This window comes from Solanum lycopersicum, chromosome 9 (assembly GCF_036512215.1).
Source record: "Solanum lycopersicum chromosome 9, SLM_r2.1".
NCBI lineage: Eukaryota > Viridiplantae > Streptophyta > Magnoliopsida > Solanales > Solanaceae > Solanum > Solanum lycopersicum.
In genome coordinates, this window is record NC_090808.1 from 45880890 (window position 1) to 45906455 (window position 25566).

The 25566-nt window shown below is 36.2% G+C and overlaps 1 protein-coding gene across 1 annotated transcript; it reads right to left on the bottom strand.

Annotated features, from left to right (window-relative positions):
* Window positions 1–8897: 8897 nt before the first annotated feature.
* LOC101262346 (serine/threonine-protein kinase OXI1) lies at window positions 8898–10638 on the bottom strand. The gene is made up of 2 exons (XM_004246989.5): window positions 9998–10638; window positions 8898–9916 (listed from the first exon to the last, which is right to left on the bottom strand). The coding sequence occupies exons 1-2, from the start codon at window positions 10369–10371 to the stop codon at window positions 9100–9102; spliced, it is 1191 nt and encodes a 396-aa protein (XP_004247037.1). The 5' UTR covers window positions 10372–10638; the 3' UTR covers window positions 8898–9099.
* Window positions 10639–25566: the final 14928 nt, after the last annotated feature.

Below are 25566 nucleotides of genomic sequence, written 5' to 3' on the forward strand. Positions count from 1 at the left end.
TTCGATGTGAAGAGTAAAAAACCACGGGATCAAAAGCTCCACTATAATCACCAAGAGTTACAATATTGTTCTCCAAAATTGTCCACAAAACAAGTGCCAAACAACGAGCAACAACAAAATAAGATTGCACCAAATCTAGAGAATTAAAGGAGCAAAGTCACCAATTTCGCAACTACTGTTCACGACAGCAAAACTGAAGCTGCAGGCCACCAGATACAACTCTGTCAGTTCCTAATAAAATATTGAGAAGAAGATAATATGCTGTCCAAAAATCAGCTCAATCGGACAAGAAACGAAGCGGGATCGCAATTTAAAGTTGGCTGTTAGGGCTGAATTTTCACTGCGAAAACTACTCTCTTTTTCTCTTTTTGGTTGCTGAAAAAACTCTCTGTGTATATTAAAATAAGACCTAAATAGTCTTATATTTGCCTCATAAGAATGGGCCTATGGGCAAAAATGGGTTGGTCCAAGTTGGGCTTTTATTTATCCACATAGGAAGGGAAAAAGGCCCATAACCCAACAATTCTCTCCCTCACGACTATGTGGAGGAGACCGCCATCCCGGCGCCATGCAACAATATTCAAACTTCCCTCTTGGCAAAGCTTTAGTCATCATATCGGAACCATTGTCATTTGTATGAATCTTTTCAAGCTCAAGCAACTTAGAATCCAACACATCTCGAATCCAATGGTATCTCACATCAATGTGTTTAGACCGACCATGGAACGTAGAATTCTTGCAAAGATGTATAGTACTTTGACTGTCACAATAAAGTGCATACCTCTCTTGAGCACAACCAAGTTCCCCCAAGAATATCTTCATCCAAAGCAATTCTTTACAAGCTTCAACGACAGCAATAAGCTCAGCTTCTGTAGTAGATAGAGCAACACATTTTTGCAACCTACATTGCCAAGACACAGCTCCCCCTGCAAAAGTAACCAAGTACCCTGAAGTAGGCTTGCGAGTATCAACATCACCATCCATGTCCGAATCAGTATAACCACAAAGAATAGGCTTCCCTGTACCAAAACACAAACTAGGATTAGAAATGCCACAGAGATATCTCATAACCCACTTCACAGCATTCCAATGTTCTCTTCCCGGATTAGAAAGAAAACGGCTAACAACTCCAACAGCGTGAGCAATATCCGGTCTTGTACAAACCATCGCATACATCAAACTACCAACATCTGAAGCATAAGGAACTTTTTTCATATCTTCCTTCTCATCATCACTAGAAGGACACTGTTTCGTGCTCAATTTGAAGTGCATAGCTAAAGATGTACTGACAACCTTAGCTTTGTCCATGTTGAATCTGCGAAGTACTTTCTGAATGTACTTTTCTTGTGATAATACCAATTTCTTGACCTTTCTATCACGGACAATCTACATGCCAAGAATCTGCCTTGTTGGTCCTAAGTCTTTCATAGCAAAAGACTTACTCAACTCTTGCTTCAACTTCTGAATCCTGCAAGTATTATGACCAACAACAAGCATGTCATCAACATAAAGAAACACAATAATAAAGTCACCATCAGAGAACTTTTGCACAAAAACACAATGGTCTGAAGAAGTCTTCTTGAAGCCTTGCTGACTCATAAAAGAACCAAACTTCTTGTACCACTGCCTAGGAGCTTTTTTCAAACCATACAAGCTCTTCTTCAATATGCAAACATAATTCTCTTTACCCTTGACTTCAAAACCTTTTGGTTGCTCTATATAAATTTCTTCATCTAAGTAACCATGGAGGAAAGCAGTTTTAACATCCATCTGCTCAACCTCTAAATCTAGACTTGCAGCCAAGCCTAGAACCACACGAATGGATGACATCTTTACAACTGGAGAGAATATCTCATCAAAATCAACTCCCTTTTTCTGATTAAATCCCTTGACAACTAATCTAGCTTTGTACCGTGGAACTTGATTACCATATTCATGTTTCACCCGAAAACCCCACCTGTTTTTCAAAGCTTTTCTGTCTTTAGGTAACTTAACCAAATCAAAGGTATGATTATCATGCAAGGATTTAATCTCATCTTCCATAGCATCAAACCACCTTTCTTTTTCTTCACTTTCCATGGCCTCATCAAGACTCTCAGGTTCTCCCCCGTCAGTCAAGAGTACATACTCATTGAAAGAATAACGAGATGAAGGAATTCTCTCTCTACTAGATCGTCTGAGAGAACTCTCTGGAGCATCTATAATTGGTTGTTGGACAACCACATCATCTTGCACAGGAGCATCAACAACATCATGTCGGTCCTTATGAACATGATCACCATCTTCATTATCAACTTGATTTTCATCATTATGAAGATTTTCTTTTGGTGCAATAGTCAAAGGAACTGGATCAACATCAACTAAGCTCTCACTAATCTGAAAATCAGCCTTGTCAGCTTTGTCAAAATCTTCAATTGTTTGGTCTTCAAAGAACACAACATCACGGATTCTAACAAGTTTCTTCTCAACAGGATCATAGAAACGATAGCCAAATTTATCTTGACCATAACCAATGAGGATACACTGCCTAGTTTTAACATCCAACTTTGACCTTTCATCCTTAGGAACATGTAAAAAGGCTTTACACCCAAAGACTCTAAGATGATCATAAGAAACATTCTTACCAGTCCAAACTCTGTTAGGGACATCACCATCTAAAGCAACAGCAGGAGATAAATTGATAACATAAGCAGCAGTATTAAGTGCTTCTGCCCAAAAGGAATCTGACAGCTTAGCATCTGAAAGCATAAATCTAACCCTCTCAACTAGAGTTCTGTCCATCCTCTCTGCTAAACCATTTAACTGAGGAGTCTTTGGAGGAGTTTTCTGATGCCTAATACCTTGCTCTTTGCAATATCTATCAAAAAAATCAATATACTCACCACCATTATTTGAGCGGATGCATTTCAATGTCTTCCCTGTTTGTCTTTTAACCAAGGCCTGGAAACTCTTGAACACTTCAAGTACTTGATCCTTGGAATTCAAAGGAAATACCCAGAGTTTGCGAGAATGATCATCAATAAAAGTCACAAAGTAAAGTGCACCACTATGAGATATTACCTTAAAAGGACCACACAAATCAGAATGTACCAACTCCAGCAAATCAAGCTTTCTTGAAGGCGGATGACTCTGAAAAGAAACTCTTTTCTGTTTATCGGCTAAGCAATGAACACATTTCTTCAACTTTACTTGTTTCACTTCAGAAAGCAAATTTTTCTTAGCCAAACTATCAATCCCCTTCTCGCTCATATGACTCAGCCTTCTATGTCATAACTCTAATGAAGTATCATTCTCCACCAAATTTACTGAGTCTCTGGACATGGATCCCTGAAATACATACAAGTTAGACAACTTGTCACCACAGGCCACAACCATCAAACCTCTAGTAAGCTTCCACTGGGCAACACCAAGTGTATTAACATAACCCTCATCATCAAGATATCCCACAGAAATCAGATTCAAGCGAACATCTGGAGCATGCTTGACATTATTGAGAACTAGTTTGGAACCATTGTTACTTTCCAAACAAACTGTCCCAATGCCAATAACTTCAACTTCATGATTATTGCCCATTTTCAACGTTCCAAAATTACCTGGAGTGTAAGAAGAAAATAATTCCTTCTTTGGCGTGACATGAGAAGTAGCACCAGAATCCACAAACCAGCTGGACTCATCACGAACAAGATTAATGGCATTTGCATCACAAGAAACAAGAAGATCATCAGTAGCAACAACAGCAACTCGATTTTCATTATCTCCTTCTCTCTTTTGTTGTCTCATATCTCTCTTGTGCTTGTAACAATATTTCATGATATGCCCATTCTTATGGCAATAGTCACATGTAATATTCTTGTATTTAGACTTTGATTTGCTTCTACATTTACCTCTATCATTCTGACCTCTGGACTTGTTTCTCCCCCTATCTTCAGTAACCAAAACATCGGAATGTGAAGCTGAAGAAGATGAGGCTTGAGATCTTCTTCTCATATCTTCATTCAAGACACCACTCTTAGTATATTTCATGGTTACAACACCACTGGGAGTAGAATTAGTCAAAGAAACTCGAAGAGTTTCCCAAGAGTCTGGCAGAGTATTAAGAAGCCAAAGTCCCTGTATATCATCATCAAACTTTACACCCATTTCGGACAGCTGGTCAAGAAAACCCTGAAAATCATTAATATGATCAGAAATAGGAGTGCCCTCTTTATATCTGATATTCATTAATTGTTTCAATAGGAAACACTTGTTGTTGCCAGTCTTCGAAGCATAAAGTGTCTCGAGCTTGTCCCACAAACTTTTGGCATGTGTCTAATTCACAATATGATTTCTAACAATCTTCAACCCATTGTCTAATATAGCCACAAACTTGCAGATGCTCAAATTTCCATTTTTCATCATTCAAAGACTGAGGTTTATTAGAAGCAAACACAGATAAATGCATCTTCTTGACAAATAGAAGATCTTTCATCTTGCCTTTCCAAATATGATAGTTACTACCATTTAAACACACCATTTTGATCATATTTGCCTCCATCATTCAAAAAAACGACAATCAACAATAATCAATGCTCTGATACCACTTTGTTGGGAAAGACAAGACACTAACAAAGAATGCCTGACAGGATAACAGTGGAAGAATACCCAAGTCTATACTTTCCCTTATCGTTTTGAACCAAGAGAAAACAAACAACCACAAGCAATATGATAGTAAGGCAGCAAGTAATTCAACCAAATAAATATAACAAGGCAATAATAAACCAATCACACAAGACACCAAGATTTACGTGAAAAACCCTTCGATGTGAAGAGTACAAAACCACGGGACCAAAAGCTCCACTATAATCACAAAGAGTTACAATATTTTTATATAAAATTGGCCACAAAACAAGTGTCAAACAACGAGCAACAACAAAATAAGATTGCACCAAATCTAGAGAATTAAAGGAGCAAAATCACCAATTTCGCAGCTACTATTCACGACAGCAAAACTGAAGCTGCAGGCTACCAAATCCAACTCTGTCAATTCCTAATCAAAGATTCAGATGAAGATAATATGCTGTCCAAAAATTCGCTCAATCGGACAAGAAACGAAGTGGGAATCGCAATTTGAAGTTGGCTGTTAGGGCTGAATTTTGACTGCGAAAACTGCTCTCTTTCTCTCTTTTTGACTACTAAAAAAACTCTCTATGTATATGAAAATAAAATAAGACCTAAATAGGCTTATATTTGCCTCATAAGAATGGGCCTATGGGCAAAAAATGGGTTGGTCCAAGTTGGGCTTTTATTTATCCACATAGGAAGGGAAAAAGGCCTATAACCCAACACTATTCATAATAAAACGTGTAATGTATGTATATATATATATATATATATATATATATATATATATATATATGTATGTATGTATATCTTATAATTTTTTGATTTGTATCACTAAGAAAAAGAGCTATGTTTGAAATGTGCATTGCAAATGTATTATGTCTATGTTATAAATGTGTTACTCAAATTATTTTAAGACAAGTTTAATACAATTATGAAACATGTCTAATACAATTTTTATGCATTTCCATACTGTTTCGTAAACTTCACATTTTTCAAGTTTTAGTCTAATATTTCTACTAAAATCAATTGTATAAACATAACCAAACCTTGTTAAATTTGAGATAGAAACTCCAAACGTCATTTTTAATTATTTGTAAGAACAACCTATCCAAACTATAAATTCGTAAAGTTCAAATAATGAATTCTAAATTTGAAGCTTTATAATGACCATCAATGGTGAACTCTTGCTGCTGTAATTTTAGAGATTTTAAATTTCTGCTTGAAAATATAATTTTATACAAGTTTTTGGTCATTTGTTCATCTACTCGTCATGATTCTGAAAAAAAATAGTGAAATATGGACAAAAATTAATTTGAGAAAAGTTATTTAAATGAAAGTTTCAATGGAAAGAAAAATAAAAAGAAGAAGAAGAAGAGGAGAAAGATAAAGAATGACAGAAGAGAAGAAGAAATAAAATAAAAAGAAGAAGAGGATGAAAATAAAAAATGGTACAAAAAGAGGTGAAGCGGTGGTACTTTTTTTTATTCCAAAAGATTGTTATAATCAGTTAGAAAAATTATATTGTCATAGATGGTAAATATTTTTTTGATATTTCGTATTTATGTAATTTACCCAATTTTAATCACTTGTTTTGGAATTTTTTGCAAAAAATTGTTAGTATGATAACTCAAAGGGAAAATGCACAAGTAGCCCCTCAATCTATGTCTGAAATCTCAGAGACACACTTATACTATGCAAAGGTCCTATTACCCCCTTAACTTATTTTATAAGTAATTTTCTACTCCTTTTCGGCCTACGTGGCTCTAGCTTGAAAAAAAAGTCAACCAGCATTGGGCCCACAAGATAGTACCACGTAAGCCAAAAAGGGGTAGAAAATTATTAATAAGATAAGTTCAGGGGGATAATAGGACCTTAGTATAGTATAAGTGTGTCTCTGAAATTCCCTGCATAGATTGAGGGGATACTTGTGCATTATCCCTAACTTAAATAAAGAAACAAGTATAATATCGTAAATAAAGTCAATGATAATTATATTGTGGATCATTTAAAGAAATTTGATTAAACTAATGAGATGACTATATGAAGGAAAATTAAATAATTTTCAAGGAGAAGCAAGAAGAAGTCAGACAAACTATAGTATTGGAAGCATGAGGCAGGAAGAACTCTGCTATAGCATATAAATATCACAATCAAAACCACTCATTTCGTTTTAACTATCGATCTTTTAAATTTAGTATATATATTTTCTTTTTTAATTAAGAGATAAGTGTCAAAAACATACCTAAACTATTCACTTTTTTTTAGTTGCATATCGAAACTATTGAGAGTGTGAATTTCATACTTAAACTATCACTTTTTAGTTTGAGAAACACACCTCACTGGTGCGTGTAATGCACTTTCTCTTTTATTTGAAAAAACCTTGACACATGACATTCCATATAGATGAAATATTATCTAGATAAAAATTCAATAATAAAATATTAATATTAATTAAAAATTAAAGATTAAAATTTTACGATTCATATAAAAAAATTAAATTATTTTTCTTACCCCACGCTACCACCTCCTCCACGTACCCCCTCCCCCCTCCCCACGACAACCCCCATCCTTTTTTTAAAAAAAAATTATTTGTAAAATATTTTTAAAATTTTATACTTCATCCTCCCTCCCCCCTCCAGAAAAAGCACTCATTTATCCCCAAATAGAAATTGATATTATTTTATTTTAAAAAATAAAAATTTACCCCATCCTATTTAATCATTCACTCCTGATTTTTATTATTTTTTATATTTTTCTTTGTGTTAGACATACACGTACATATATTTTTAGAAAAAAAATTCACTAGTGTACCGAATATAACATAAATAATTAAATAATTTAATAGTCTTGTGGCGACAAGTAAAAATATTTTCGATATGTATATCTAAACATTGAAATAAAATTGAAAGCAGAGGATTAAGTGGAATGGGTAGAATTATTTTTTTCCAGAAAATAAAATATTATCTAAATTAGTATTTGAGGAGGGGGAGGAGATGAAGTAAAAAAATGAAATACTTTTATAAAAGAAATTTAAACAAAAGAAAAAACTAAAAAAAATAGTGCGGGTTGGGGTTGGGGGGTGAAAGTAAGTGATGACGTGGGTAAGAAAAATATTTTACATTTATTTTATAAAGAAAATATTATTTTTTAATAATATTTTTTAAATTTTTAATTTTAACTAAGACTAATAATTTATTTATTTATTATCAAGATTAGATGTTTTGTTGATGTGGAGTGTGATGTGGAAATTCCTTAAAATAAAAGAGAGAGTGTATCACACATACCATGATGAGAGTGATATAAAAGAGAAAGGGGTGTTTCTCAAATTAAAAATTGATAGTTTAGGTTTGAAACTCAAACTTTCAATAGTTTAAATATAAAACTCAAAAAATATGTATAATCTAAATGTGTTTTTGACACTTATCTCTTAAGTAAACACAGAACATAATGAAAGTATAATGACAACAACGAAAAGTAAATTCCTACTAAGGTCATTCAACTATATGATACAATTTCTTCTTCTTTGTAATAGTGAAAAAACTACAAAACCAAGCGTATAGCACTTAGAAGGCCCCTCAATCATCCAAATATCAATTTTATATTCTCACCCAAATCACTTAAAAGTACGCGTTTGGCCATTTAATATCATATCATGATATGAAATTATGGAATAAAATCAGTATTTGGACATGTAATTTCACGCTGGATACACCTCATAAGGTGGAATCTCATATTCTCCAAAAATCATGATTTTGGAATTTCATATCATGATGTTTGGGATTTTTTATATATAAAAATTACCACACAAGTTAATATTTTGTTAAAATAACTCCACAATTAGATCTAATAATCATTTGTTTAAAATATAAATAAAATTTATGATCATATCATTACCTTTTAAAAATTATTATTCTCACTAACATAAAATTTATTATGACTTTAAAATAATTCTTACTTTATCATTTATATTCATCAAAATTCATTATCTTTTTATCAAATTTATTTATCAACCAAATTAATTAGTATTACTTTATCATTTATATTCATTAAATTCATTATTTTTTTGATCAAATTTATTTATCAATCAAATTAATTATTTTGATAAAAAAATATTTTTCCATCTATATTGAATGAAGAAGATGGACTATCCTAGTTGTGTAATAATTTATTGTATAATTTTATAGATTTTTATTTATTCGGTAAGACTAAATGAACAATTGAAATTATAAAGGATACACAAACTCCAAATGACATGTTAAAAATAATTTAAATCAAAGGGGCCTAAAAGTCAAATATTCACCAAAATCAAGATTTCTTGCATTATAAAGGGATCAACCCAACTGAATTTTTTGGAGGATGAATAGTTAATTCTTAAAATTATTGTGTTAAAAAATGGAATCAAGAATTTTGTTACATGATAAAGGGCTGCAACATACTGTAGTTGCAGAGATATACTTAAATATGTACTCAAAGGTAAGAAAAGAATAAGAATATTAATCAAAAGAGGAAAAGTTTATCAACTTGGATGGCATTACTTTCATCACCATAGTTAGCTTGCGAATTAATTTTGCAGTATTCATCTTTGAACACTCCCTCTACAAATAACTCCACATCAATTTCCTTATTCCCTTTTACCTCATCATATGGCGCTGGAATAGACGGTGGCCTTGGAAGTTGGACAATCAAATTCCAGTCCATGGATTTGAAAAAATCGTGGCCTTTGATTTCATCCACGGAAATCCTCTGCTTCGGATCCTTTTCCAGTAACTTGTTTATCAAGTCTCTTAATGACGTCGCCTCACCTACTAAATCTGGCGATTTCGAAAGTATACGATAATATGTTTCCTTTCGATTTGAGCCCCTAAACGGCGTCGTTCCGTACAGCATCTCGTACAATACTACTCCTAAACACCACCAGTCGACTGAGAAATCATGGCCGTTACCTAAAATGATCTCCGGAGACAAATACTCCTCCGTTCCGACGAATGAATTTGATTTCTCGATCGGATCGAATTCGACAGGAGCGAGTCGAGCTGAGTGAATTGAATCGTCTGGAGAGATTTCCGAGTTGCGAAATTTGTTGAACCGGTTTTTCTTTTTGCTCTTCGACGCGGTTTGTACCGATAGTTTAGCTGTTTCTATTTGCGGGGATTGTGGAGTAGATTTATGTGCAAGTTTTGTAGAGAGATCGAAATCGATTAACATTATATGTCCGTTCTCTTGAATCATCACGTTTTCAGGCTTTAAATCTCTGTATACAATCCCTGATCCATGTAGATGCTCCAATGCCAACACTAACTCCGCCGCGTAGAATCTGATGAACAAGACAACAGTTCAATCTATTGTTTAAGAATAACAGTATTGCAATGTGCAGAATGAGTGATCGATTGATTACCTTATAGTATCGTCTGAGAACATCTTTTCAGTTTGTTTTTTCCGGAGAGAATTGAGATCACCACCAGGACAGTAATCAATGGCATATCCAACAATCTTATCCGTGGATACAACTCCTTTGAGTTTAGGCAGAAGCGGATGCTGAAATGAATTGAGTAGGTCACGCTCGAGGTAAATTCTTCTGTATTCACTGTTGTTCGTACTGGCTTTGTTCTTCTTAATTGAATCCCTCAAAATAGTTTTGAGAGCAAGCAACTCACCGTCTTCCCTCTGAACCAAAAATACCACTCCTTTAGCTCCACGGCCAAGGGCGGAAATTACCTTCAAACTCCGCAGTTGTATCGACTCAATCTCTGTTTTTTCAAGGTTATTCATGGCGGAAGATGACCGCAACAATATGGTTGATGCACAAATCCTGCTATGCTAAACTTGTACTTGTTCTTATAATATTAATTAATTAAATAATAGTATATGGTTTAAAATGTTAATTGGAGAATATTTCTGAATTGGGGAGACTCGATTTAGTTTGTAGAACAACATACATGACTTGTTCGTCTACTGCGGGCTTTTATAGGGTGACACTTCTGAGGTATTATCAATTATTAAAAAATTAAAACAGGTCCCCTCTCTTTTTTCCTTGCGGGAGAAGATTAGCAATGGCACTGATGATTTTTCTATTTCAAATTATTATCATATTCTTTGACTCCCTCTGTTTCATACCCTTTTTGTTAAATTAGATTAATATTAATTTGATATTTTATAAATAAAATTTAAATATTTTAAAATTATAGAGAATTGCTATAGTGGTATCCTTTTTCATATTGATGAAAAAATTATATTTTAAAATGTAGTTAAATTTCGTATTGTTTGATTTTGAAAAAAAAATTTAATAACTCAAAAGAACGAAGAAAATATTAACTAAGTTGGTCAAATCTTTTTTAATATATTAAAGTAAATGAATTATATAAAAGTCAAGAGAATTGGTATTAAAACTTCAATTTTATAATAGATTTTTAATTACCTTATATTTTTTTTAATATAATAGTATAAAATTCGAAAGAATAATAATATAAAATAATTATATATATATATATATATATATATATATATATATATATATATCAAATGTCAATCGTTCACTTAATATAGACTAGAGAAAATAAATTGATTTTAATAAAATAAAATATCGAATAAAATTTTAAATATTTAGCAGTTTTTTAATACAATAATTTATCAATTGGATGAATCACATTACAGATTTTATATTCTTTTACCAATGTCAAAGGGAAGTTATTATTTTAATGTAATTGAAAAAGTTGAGGTAATGGATGTATTTGCTATGGTCAAAGACTTCGGGCGCAAGTTCTAATATGGTGTGGTATTCTAGAAGCTCATGTCACGGACTTTCCTGACCCTTAACCGAATGACTATCTTGCATAAATGAATTATGTTTAAGGGGTTCTTACGTAAATATATTATTGATGAAAATAATAATAATAATAAAATAATCATATATATAAAATAAATTTTGAAGTGATAAAAAATAATTTGTGATTACTAATAAAATATAAAGAAACATAATTGATAAATCTTGTGAGTGCAAATTTATTTATCCCTTGAAATTTTCTCTCCTAGATTTCTCTGTGATTCGAAAGTTGTTAGTGATGTTTTTCTTTTTGAATATTCTATGAATTTATGATTTTTTTGAGATGTTTCTTCCAAGGAATATATTACTCTTTATACATGTATGTGCTAGCTTTTTGGATAGAGACATAGAGTAGCCTCCACGAATTTTGATTGAAATCGAACTCATCTTGTATTACAAAAATTTGACGTCCTAACTAGAATTGAATATGTTTTGTAGAGTCACAAAATTTCTATGTTAACAAATTTTAATCAAATGGAAAAATAAATTGCAATCACAAAAAAAATATGAAGAAACATAATTATATTGATAAACAAAGCGGGTGCAATTTTGTTTTTCTTTTGATTCTTCTCTCTTGTATTTTTTCTTGATTTAAGGGTCCTTAATGATGCATTTCTTGAATTAGGTTAACTTAGACTTTATCTCAAGAAAGGGATTTGTAGATTTTCTTAAAGTATTTGATTATTGAGAATAGTTTGAATATTTTGATCTCTTATTAATATCCGAAGAGTTCTATAGATATTTGAGATCTTGATTTTATGATATTCAAGCGTTTATGATATATTCAAGATTTTAATCTTTGTGGACACACAAGAGCTCAAGGTATATTCGAAATGATATTTTAAGGAAGTATATTACTTCTTATATACATGAGCTAGAATTTACGCTAGAGTAGCCTCCACGAATTTTAATTGGAATTGAACACATCTTGTAGAATCTCCATTGAAATTAAACACATCTTGTAGAGTCCAACAAAATTTTGATTTCTACAAACCCCTCTTACTTGAAAACTTGTCGGAGTCTAGACTTGATGAAACTCAAAGACGAGACTTAAGTATGGAGCTCCCACTTTTATGATTTTGTAGCTTTATATTTGCAAATTTGATTTTCTAGAGATGATGAAGAGGGAATTTGATCTCATAGGCATGCCAATTTATTTGCAAAAAATTTTAATATGATGAAAATTTAATTGCAATCATAAATCCAATATGAAGAAACATATATGCGTTGATAAACAATGGTACAATTTTCTCCTTTGATTCTTCTCCCTTAAGATTTGTTCGTTATCTTATGATCGTTAGTGATGTATTTCTCGAATGGAAGATTTGTACTTGATCCCCATAAAATGATTTGTGGATTTCTTGAATTACTTGAGTATTAAGAAGAGTTTGGTATACTTTGATATGTTTATAAATATCTTAGGAGTTTTCTTGATATTCGAAATCTTGCTCTTTATGAATACCATTAAGGAATATTCAAGATCCTAATCTTTATGAATACCGAAGAGTTTATGGGATACTTAAGATGTCTTTTCAAGAAAATATACTACTTTTTATATAGGCATGAATAAGGTTGAGTCAGGGGTGACTCGATAGTGTTTAAGAAAAACATGTGCCTTAGACCCCTAAATTTAAACGATCTCATTTTTAATAATAATAGGTTATAAGTTATTATTTTTAACAAATATTGAATACTATTTGTAGAAAAAATAATTTTTTCATGAAAAATGAAGAAATTATTAATTTTTTTTGACATATTTAGAGTACTATATCTCATGAAAAATAATGTAAATAAGAATGACTATATATCAATTGAAAACTAGAAGAAATCAATGATATAAAAGTTATTAAAAATTCAAGTTTAAGACCCGTTTGATTTTTGCTTTAGGCCACTAATATATTAGAGCCGTTCTTGGGTTGAGTAGCCTCCAATAACTCTAATTGAAATTGAACACGTCTCGCAGAGTCCACATTAAAACTGAACATGTCTTTGCCTGCATTACGGACGTGTAGCCGATTGGTCATTTTTTTAATGATAAATAGTAATTGAGTTATTTTGATTATTAAATTCCCACGCAATAGATATTTCGTCCAATTACCTCTATTTAAAAAAGGAACAAAATTTGATATACTTTCCAATTTCGTGAATTAGAGTTGGTATATTTCTCATAAATAAAGTGGATAAACATATGTTTCTATTGTTATGAATCAAATATACTACTTTTGGTTGACAAAAATAAAAAAATAATTTTAAATTGTTTTTCTGATTTTTAAAGTTAATCTCAATAAAATTCATTTGGAGCTATATTTGATGCTTCGTGCAAACTTTACAGGTACTTTTTTTAAATCAAGATCATGTGTTCCCATTATTATTAATTGGAATGGATTTTAAACTAGTTTACTTTCCAAAAGAGTTAATACAAGACAAAATAAAGAGGACATCCCGAGAGAAAGTTCTCTATGCTATGCTCCGAGAATTGAAATCGGCTAACCCTCTCTGATATCGATGTATCTTGAGCTTGTTCAATAAAACAACCATCAATCTTCAATGTTGCTCCTAATTTTCACGAAGTCAATCTTCGTTAGATTTCACTTTGGACATTCACAAATGACAAATCTCACAAATGCCATGATATCAATACCATCAAAGCCTTCTTAAGCTCAAATAACCAAATCTAAGAGAAACAAAGTGAAAATTCTTGCTAATTTTCCAAAACTAACTAGCAAACCTATTCAAATTGGTTAACCCTGAGAAAATTAAGGTATGTTAGACCAAATTTCTTAATCCTTTGTTAAAGCTCAAGAATTTTCTAATAGATTATTTGGCTACCCGTTACCCTTATTTCTCAACAAGTTGAGCATAACAAGAGACAGTTAAGAATAACTTCTATAACCTGTAAGTAGACAAATTCCTTTGCTTCTTTTATCAAAACTAAATGAATTTTTATGTTTTTAGTACTTGTAACACCTCAAAAGTGTAAAAGCTAGATTAAAAGTGGAGAAGTGCAAAATATTTGCTACTGCACTGGTCCACGAGTTTATGTATGAGCCATACATAGTTCCACAGATCGTGGGTGTCTAGTCAGTCATGGTTGGTGATTGAAAAAATGGGAAAATGGAAGATCTCTTAACTCCTTTCTATTATAATAGATGTTACCTTTTTTAGGAGTCTTATTAGTTTCCTGTATTTCAGTCATATGATGATATCCCTAGTTAGTCATCTTTACTCTTTAGGATTTTAATTGTTTGCTGTAATCTAGGTTTCTGTTGGTATTGTACTTTATCAGTTTGTACTGGCTCTATTCAAAAAGAAGGTTGTACGTGAATAAAAGTAACGCTCTTCTCTATCTCATACCCTTTACATGGTATCAAGAGATTTTCTTCTCCTCACAGACTTCTAAGTTCCTAATCAACCATCCACCACCAATGGCACCCTCTGTAACCAATTCTAATGCAACTATCATTACCACCATTGTTTAATTCAACACAGTTACCCAACTTCCAATTACACTTGCCCATAACTTCTCACTGTGGAAAGCCTTACTGTCCATGCTGATGAGAGGGAACAATCTTTATGGTCATCTAGATGGGACTATCCCTGAACCTGCCACCACCACTAACAACCTGACAATTTCCAGCCTCGATTATGTTAATTGGTTTTGTCAGGACCAATTAATCCATAACACAATCTAAGCATCATTAGATCACACTCTTGCTGCTATTGTACCTGCTCCAACCACAACCAAAGAAGCCTGGGTTCCCTCTATACGACTTATGCCTATTAGTCACAAACTCACATATTTAGCTTGCAAGATCTCCTCGCTCATCTCACGAGAAAGAGAGTCAACTTGTAGCAGACCATCTGTACCAAGTTTGATCACTCTGTGATGATCTTGCAACTATATGAGCTCTTGTCATCAATCTCAGACTCATTGTCAAGATTCTCACTGGTCTTGGACCAGAATATCGCAGAATCTTTGCATCAATTCGAGCACGTGACACTCTAATTTCATATGTTGAACTGTTTGAAAAGCTTAGCTATCACAAGCTTTTCCTGAAATACAATACTTCACTGTTATCCACTATAATTTCTATCGCTTCTTAAAAGTCTAGCTCTCAAACGGGGATCACCACCACCAACACTAATAGGCGTTCAAACCACAACCATCAACGTTCTCATCCAACACACACTCTTTGCACTAATTCACAAGAAGTCAACTTAGTGTGTCAGTCCTATGACCGACCTGGACACTCTGCGTGCCTTTGTCGCTCTTAGTCTCATAATCATTTTCAGGCACTGAACAACTTTGTTGGATAACAAATGCAGCAATCGGCCCCATGGATAGTCAATTCAGGTGTTGCACATCATGTTGCATCGGAAGCCCACGGTCTCAACAATGTTGCTGACTACAATGATCTGGAGGAAATCTCTATGAAAAATGGTAACACCATACCAATTTCTCACACTAGTAACACTGATTCAAATAGAATCTAATTCTCGCTTTCAATTATCCAATATACTTTGTTACAATTCCATTTCCAGTAACTTCATTTTAGTTTCTCAATATTGTCGTGACAATAATACATATATTGAATTCTTTACATTCTCTTATCTTGTTAACGATCTGAGTAGGCGAGCTCGTTAGTTGAAGGGCAGAGTAGAGGACCCCTCTATGAGTTGCCACTAGACAATCTTTGTTCTTCTCAACCTTAATGCAATGTTGTTGTTTCAACAAAAATATGTCATGGATCTTTTGGATGAATTGCATATAACTGATTGCAAAGGAGTTCCAACACCAGTGACATCACCCTACAACTTTGGTGATCGACAAATTGATTTTGTAGTTCACATTTCCCTTTACAAAAGAGTCATTGGTAAGCTTCATTACCTATCATTCACTAGGCATGGCATCGAGTTTGCTGTGAGCAAGTTGTCTCAGTTTATGCATAATCTCAAAGTGTCTAACTGGAAAACTATCAAACCTTTGCTTGCGCTACTTGAAAAACACATTGGAATTTAACTCAGTCTTATACCAGCAAACCATTTAATTGCTTATTTTAACTCTGATTTGGCTGGAAATCGACAAGATAGAAGAACAACATGTTATGTTGTCTACCTTGGGAACTCATTAGTCACTTGGTCTTCTAAAAAGCAAAAGTCTGTCTCCCTCTCATCTACAAAAGCCCTTGATGTACCATGGTTTCACGGTACTTTCAATGTTTTTTCCTTAAGTTTAGTATGTGTCTAAAACCTTTTTGAAGTAGTTTTAATGTATTTTTCTTTGTGTTTGCAGGAAAAACTGTCCAGAATGAAAACGCTGAAGATGTGCTAAAAATTTCAGAAAAGATGACCTACGGAGAGATTGACGGTCCGGTCCGTCTACCCATCGACGGTCCGTAGGTGGCAGCCATCGCCATGAAGATGTTATGCTGCCAAGGAAATATTAGGGGAATTCTGATTAAGTGTGAGGTTACGGAAGGGATGACGGTTCGTCGTCTCATTGGCGGACTGATAAGTGATCCATTGGTGTTAACAAAATGTAGCCCCAGTACCCGATTTGAAAAGATTCTAAGTGTGGAGCAACGAAGGCCATCGAAGGACCATCGTCCTGTCAGCGGACTGTTATCGTGATCCGTCGATGGTAACAGAGAGTTGGAAAAGAAAGCAACTGAAAATAGAGTTAGTATGGACTGACGGAGGTGTCAACGATTCGTCGTTGCCTCGACGGAATGCGATAAGTTCGTCAACGCGAGACACATTTTTGGACAAATTTTTCTTATTTATGATTCCCTTTAAGTTTAGGATTCTTTTATTATAAATAGGACCAAAAACCTCATTTTTGGGGTTAGACTCTTGGTTATTTTTTGGTTTGTAATATTTGTTGTTGAATTTTGGGTTTTCGTAAATATTTCATTTTTCAGAATCATTTATTGCATTATTTTCTTGAATTCAAGTGACTTTATGGATTTTCTTCAATCTTATCAAAGTAAGTACATGGATTCTTGTCTAATTAATATGAATTGTGTAATTGTGAACATGGGTAACTAAATCCATCACTAGGGTTGTGGGAACCATGGGTAATTAACAACGTAAAACTAGCTAAAATAACAATTTTCAAATAGTTTCTTGCATGTATTGATAATTCTTTCGTTTAGAAGTCTTTTTACCGAGTGCACGCGTTAGAATTCGCCTTGTTGCTACTTGATGGACCAAGGAGGTAGATAATAATAAAAGAATTATAGACGTAGATTTAGTATATATTATCTAATAGGCTAGTGTCGATTGGTGCGAAGTAATAACTAATCCATACATCGATTATGATGCTTAATATGAGGTAAAAGGTAAGGTTTAGTAAAGTACACATGTAGCTGGACCAAGGTGCGGAGTGAAATTCACTAGTTTCCGGACCAAAAAGTTAGGGATACATAACTTACCACTTTGAATGCAAGATACTAGGAATGAGTTGTTATAGCTATGGTTACTGCATTATGAACCTATGGGGAACACTTACACTCTAGTTTCTCTCATCATTTGATAAACATCAAATATTTGAACTACCTACTTGTTTACTTAGAGTTAATTAATTGCTTTTGTTACACAAAATCCCCCATTTAATTGTTTTTTCTGGAAATTACTAGACTAAATAGAAACAACCGTAGATTAAAGTTATGTCTAAACCATTTTTCTCGTGGGATCGACCCTAACCTAACATTTGGGTTCTTTACTTGATATGACCGCTTATACTTCTTTAGGGAAGTATAATTTGAGCGTATCAAATTTTGGCCCCGTTGCTTGGGAAAATGGCTTTTAGATTAACTTTAAGCACATTACCAAATTTTAGTCAACAATTTCCTTATTTTACTTTTTTTTGTCTCTCGTAGTTCTAGCTTTAGTGTATGCCAAGTACACAGAGTCGAGGAGAACCAATACTTCCACTTGATCCAAAACTAAACCGCACACTTGGCAGAATGATTATTCAAAACAACCTTTCTTATATGGATGATGAGATCAACCCTCAACTTCCCCCGCCTATTGATGCTCATAATCGATGGTTTTTGATAACCCTGGTTAAGGTAATCCAAGCAGGCAACCTCCTACCCCACGACCTCAAGAGTACTATAGGGGAAATGTTAACATCACTGAATTTGATTGGCGTTTTGTCCTACCTCCTCTACCACATGGTCATACTTTTATGGTAACTAGTAGCTTGATGCATATTCTCATAACTAGAGTTTTGTTTTCTGGGCTACCATTTGAGGATCCACATGCTCACATCGCCAAACTAAGGTCAGTGTGTAAGAGTTATGTAGGGAGGCCAGACTTAAACATGGATGTAATTGGATAAAGGGTGTTCCCTTTCTCACTGACGGGAGAGGCCGCAATTTGGTTTACTGAGTTGCCCTACAATTCAATATATACTTCGACGCAAATGAGGGATGTGTTCCTAGCAAGTTATTACCCGATTTATAAAAAGCTAAACCACAAAGATAGGGTGAACAACTTTGTGGAATTACCAGGGGAGTCAGTAAGTAGTTCTTGGGATAGGTGTACCTCATTATTGAGAAGTGTCCCAAACCACCGCATTGATGATGAGTCACTAAAAGAGTACTTCAATAAGGGGAAAGATGATAATAATAAAGCAGTGCTTGATACGATTGCGGGTAATTCTTATGGGGAGTGTACTTATGCAAAGATTGCTGAGAAGTTAGAAAAAATCTCTCGAAATAATAAAGGTTGGAGCATTAAGAAGTCGGATAATGGGAGAAACAATTTTGTAGTGCAAGCTTCACATAACCCATCTGCAGATGAGATTCGTGAAGAGATGTCTCAAATGAGAACTGAGCTTGGGTTGGTGTTAAAACATGTCACCGGGGGTGCAGAAAAGGTAAATGCGGTGAAATATTTGGCTAAACCACCACCACCGGTTGATGAGTACTACTATAAAAAAGATTCTTATGTAGTGAATGAGCAGACGGGGGGTTTCTGGCCGAACTCCCAAGGCCCTAATTAGGAAAATTGGCACCAAAGTCAAGGAAATGAAGGTCATAACTATGGGAATTACAACCGAGAGGGTCACTATGTTCAAGATGGCAACTACAACCGCGATAACAACTTAAATCGGGGTAACTATGGTAACAGAAACAATCGGAGTGTGCCCTATGTCCACCTCAAAATCGGAAAGTTGCTCCTATGGATGGTGGAGGTAGTATGGCGCGAGTTGAGGATATGTTGCAGAAGATGATGATGAGGTTTGATGCTAGTGATAAGGACGCCAAACCATCTACCGAGCAGGCTCCAAGTTTGGAGCTTAAGGCTCTACCTCCTCATCTGAGGTATGTATTCTTGAGAAAAGGTGACACTTTGCCGGTAATTATTGCATCAGATTTGAATCTGCAACAGGTAGAATGTTTTGTTGAAGTGTTGATGAGGTTCAAGAGTGCTATTGGGTGGACTAGTGTGGATATTATTTGGATCCCTCCGGGTATTTATTCACATGAAATTCAACTCATGCCCGATCATAAGTCCTAAATTGAGCACCAGAGACGTTTAAATCCACCTATGCAAGGGGTAGTGAAGAAGGAAACAATTAAGTGGTGGGATGATCTATATTTATATAGGAGTTGTGCCGATGGGCTTATTCGGCGTTGTGTGCCAAAAGTCGAGATGTTGAGTGTTTTGGAGGCATGCTAAACTTGTGATGTGTCTACTATTGGCCAATCATCCACCAAGATGCTCATGAGTTCGCCAAGGTATGTGATAGGTGCCAAAGAGATGGAGGTGTTTCTACAAGGCAAGAACTTCCTTTAAATCTCATTCTTGTAATTGAGTTGTTTGACGTGTGGGGTATTGACTTTATGGACCCGTTTGTGAGTTCTCATGAAATGAAGTATATTTTTGTGGCGGTTGATTATGTGTCTAAATGGGTGGAAGCCATAACACTTGCAAATAATGAAGGGAAGAGTGTCACCGCGTTCTTGAAAAAGAACATATTTTCCAGATTTGACACCATAAGGGCCATTATTAGTGATGAGGATCCCACTTTTGCAACAAGTTGTTCAAAGGATTGTTGGAGAAATGGGGTTCGCCACAATGTGTCCACACCATACCATCCTCAGACTAGTGGGCAAGTTGAGGTGTCAAATAGAGAAATCAAGCAGATTCTGGCAAAAGGGGTGAATGCGAATAGAACGTATTGGTCAAGGAGGCTTGATGATGCTCTTTGGGCCTACCGGACAACATACAAGACTCCCATAGGTATGTCCCCGTACCAACTTGTATATGGGAAAGCTTGTCACTTGTCGATTGAGTTAGAGCATGCGACCATGTGGGCAATGTAAAAACTTAAAATGGATTGAAATGAGGTTGTGGAACAAAGGTTAAATGGTTTGAATGATCTTGATGAATTTCGCTTAAAGGCATATGAAATTTCAGCCCTTTACAAATAAAAGATGAAGAAGTACCATGGCCAAAAGATTAAGAAGCGCGATTTTGTGGTTGGGGATTCGGTGCTTTTATTCAACTCTAGGTTGCGCTTGTTTCCAGGCAAACTCAAATCCAAATGGACTGCTCCATTCTTCATCACCCAAGTTTTCCATCATGGAGTGGTTGAGTTGGAGAATAAGGAGGGTGTAAGGTTCAAGGTGAATGGACAACGAATCAAAATCTACCTTGGGCATGCTGAAAAGGCGAATGAAGTGATCGAGGCATACCATCTTGATGAAGTCTAAGTAATCAAGAGTCCTACGTCGTTCCATGATGTTAAATCACGCGCTGATTGGTAGGCAACCAATATGTATCCTCTAGCCAACAATATTATTTTTCGTTATTTTATAGGCATAGTTGCATTATTTATATTTTTCTTACTTAATGTCACGTATTAATTTTTTTTAATTTTTTTAAAATGTTGGATAGAGAGTAAACCAGGGTCCGCATCTAAAAAGTGTCCAGAAAATACAAAAATATTAGCTTATGGGGTTTTCAATGTGTAGGAATCAAATCCCCAGAATTCTGCAAAAAATTGGTCTGGTGCACTGATCGACGGACCATCGATAGAGTTCGTGGATACCACGTTTGTTTCTTTAATTTTTTTCTAAGTTAGGGCACATTCCACGGAGCAGTCAATGAACTTTCGACTAAATTACGGTCCTTTGAAGGGGAATAGTTGGCTCCTCCGACCCAATAACCCGACCCAACCCGATCGACTATAAAACTTTTCAGTTACCCACCCTTTCATAACCTTCCCCAAAACCGTTTCCCTCCTCATTTTCCTTCAATTTCCCCACTTCCTCACCTATTAAATCCTATTTCTATCTGTCAGATTCTCCTCTTCCCCAAATCTCCATCAGTTTCCCAAATCCCTTCTCTTCCCCAATCTTCCATCTTCATCTGTCCTCTGCCCGGTCGATGTTTGAGGTCGCTCTTTGGTGTTTCGTACTTGCAAGAATTCATCCCCTCATTCCCTACACTATATTATATAGGTATTTCTTTCTTATCTGCTCTATTTACCCTCGTTATTTTACATGCTAAATTGTTGGAATACGATAGTGGGTCTTGAATTTGGAACATCGTTGCATGCTTAAAATCTTCAAATTGAATTCCTAGTCCCTTAGAACAATGAAAGTGAATAGGATGGGAGTGTATTGTCTAATAATTGCTGTGTTTTTAGTGTTTTTATTTATGACTTAGGGTTTGATAGTCTATGAGACTCTATGTTTAAAACTATGATAATTCATGCCCTAGGAATGATAAAATGCTTTGTTAAACGCTAGAGGAACTTAATATTTCTTAGATTGATTTGAAATCGTTCTTTTGGGGTAACAGTGGCTGCCAAAATTCTGTTCCTGAAAGACAGAACGAGACACCATCGACAGACCGTCGGTCAATTGACGGATCATTGTTGGGGTCCGTCAACACCTCCCCTTATTTGTCTAAGTGTCTACCTAAGGGGGTAGACAACGGTTTGTCGACCCATCGACGGACCGTCCTGTATGACTGTAGACTCTATCAGAACCATTATTTTTGAAGTTCCTCAAAATTTTGCTAAGGGTCCATGGACAGACTCCCACTGAAGGACCGTCATTCAGTCGACAGTCTATCCTGTAGGTCCGTCGTTCTTAACAGAAACTATTTTTTTTCAGAATCCAAACGAGTTTCTAAGGGTCCATCGACGGACCCCCACTGACGGACCGTCGTTCCGTCGACGGTCCATCCTGCACTTATGTCGTCTCTAACATAACCTTTGTTTATGCAATGTCTAAATAAATTTTCTAAGTGTTCACCGACGGACCCACACTGACGGACCATCATTCCATTAACGGACCGTTGATGGGGATTGTCAGTCAGTTCTGCAGTTCTACATTACTACTTTGTTTGTGTTTCGTACTCTGTGTTTGATTCTTTTGAGTGTGTTGCATGCTACCTTTGTACTAATAACCCCTTCTTGCAGGTACACATGGATCCCAAGCAAGACTTAGTCTACTCTCGAGGACGTTCCAAGTCTGTCGTCCCTTCTCGCTGGTTGGTGATTTTTTCATCCGACGATGAACGCGACCCCGAATACGTGCCTTAGGCACACAAACACAGTCACATGCTGCTAGGACCTCTCGAAGCACGCCCAAGAGGGTGGCGTCTAGCGTAGTCACTGCCTCTCAGTTTGATGAGGAACGCAATCTGACCGGCACACCGTGTGGGTCTACTGCAGTTTTTGAGGGAGCGTCTGGATCTGCGGAGGATTCCGAGTCTGAGTAAGCTTCATATTCACATAGGGCCACTGCTTTAGCTATATCGGTCCACTCTGCCTCTTCTAAAGAGGCTGATAGTGCGGATTCTACTCTAGCACCCCTGACCGACGTCCCCGCATCGGTTGCTGATCAGCCCAACCGATGGTGTGTCGAGGGCCAATATCAGATATATAGGGATGCGAAGTTTCTCAACAAAAATGGGGTAATGATTCAGACTCTAACAGTCGAGCAACGAGTTCTTATCCGGAGTTTTCCCACGATGTCAGCTATACATGACCTTTTCATCCGCCATTAGCTAAAATGGACGGCTAGGAGTGTTGGCCATTCCAGCAGGAGATTGTGCGAGAGTTCTACGCCGCTTATGTGGTGACTCTCAGGTATAGTTTTGACAAGCGGGCTAACCCCACCAAACACGCACCACTTGGGCATGTTCGTGTCCGTGGAAAGAGAGTGGATATCTCTTTGCCCACCAGTCGCAGATGTTTATATGGTGCTGACACTTATGCCACCAGGACCCCCCTCACTCCCGAGTTTGACTATCGGTGAAAGATGGAAAAGGACGATCATTTCCAATGTGAGACAGTGCTGAGAGAGACCACTAAGAGGTGGATAGCCTAGAACATCTCCGTGGATGGCGAGGATGCTTGAGCCAAAAAGAGGTATAAAGAAGGTCAATCTCACATTCACGGCCAAATTCTTATGGCTCTTGGTCCGTCATTGCCTCTCCCCCACTACTACTGATAATATTGTGACATAGGATAGAGCAGTGCTGAAAGCTGCCATCGTCGCTGGGTTCGAGGTGGATTTCGCGTGGCTTTTACAGGCGGTCATTCATGAGAGGGACTTTAAGGCCACCACTACTTACCCCTTCCCTTGCATGATTTTTGAGTTGTGCAGGTCTGCTGGAGTGCCCGTATGACACATTGATGTGCTCAAGACCCCGATTGTCATAATGGATATCGGTATCATCTGAAATGAGTTCAATGAGTTGGCTCCCAATAGAGGGCCCCGAGCAGAGGTGCAACCGTTAGGTGAGAGCTTGGCAGCCACGGTAGAGCAATAACAAGGGACTGATCGGGCTACATTAGAGCCTACCGACACCACCCCGGTTAAGTCTATCCCGGGTACTAGCACAGCTCCGAGCTCCTCCCGCTCCACCCCATCTGCAACACTGGTCCCGATCGCTAGGGTCCAGAAGTTAGAGGCCCAAATGGCCACACTTCTGCATCATATCCAACCTTGGATGCAGAAGTTCATTGCTGAGGTGAAGAGCGAATCGAGAAGAAGATGGCACAGCGGACCGAGAGGCAGATTATAGAGGTCCACCAGCGCCTTAACGCCTTTGAGTTGAGGGTTCTCACCCGGCCAGCCCCTACTATAGATTTGACAACTCTCCAGGCTACTGTGGTGAGTCTGAGAGCAGATATGGATGCCATACTGGAAGCTCGGGTGCCCGAGTTTGAGGACCTATCTGCGGAGCCTGCTGAGGAGGTGATAGCTTCACTATTCGCCACCACTGCTGCACCATCACCTTAGCCACGTGATCATACCAAGAGGCAGTGATCTAGATAGGATGATGATACTTGAGCTAAGAAGAGAGAGCGTCTTGAGTTGGAGGCTGTTACGAGAGCCTCGCTGATTGATGAGGAGGCCCGGCAGATGAGGGCTCATAAGGTGGCTGCTAGGGCGTCTAGCTCCAAGATTGCTGATGTTGAGAGGCGCAGTACTAAGGGTGTTGTTATTTCTTCGGACACTACTGGTGGTGTCCCTACTACAGAGGGAGCGGGTTTCGGGAAACTGGACCCGCCATCTTATTAATCATCGGCACTATGCGCCTCACGTTTTCTTCACCTATCACCCAGTTTTATATTTTTTTATGCATTGGGGACAATTGCATGCTCTTTTGTTTGGGGTGGGGTAAATGGAAAGTGAGTGCTAGGGGGAAGTTTGAATAGCCCAACTCACTATCCTCTCTTGAGGTTTTCTTGCCTGTGTTCTTTTTACCCAAGAGACTGTCTACTCTACTATTGAACTGGCACGATAGTATCTTGTATATAATACTGATATGAAATCTGAAGCATGATGGTTAAATAAAATGATATCCTGATTTAAAGAAAATATTTACATGATGAGATATAGTGAATGATGAATGTGTGTCCCTAAGCATGATACAGAGATATACCCCTGCATGACCCTCAATCTTAAGCTCGAACTAAGTGTCTGATAATCTGGTAGGGTAATGAGGTGTTAAGTGAGTGTGAGAAAGTTGAATAGACCACCGTTGGTACTAAGCTAGAACTTGCTCGGTTAGTCCTGCTAAAAGTAATCTGTAATAGAGAATTAGGAAACGATCATAGGACCTTGTTCAAGATAGTCAATCTTTAGCCTAGATAAAATAAAACC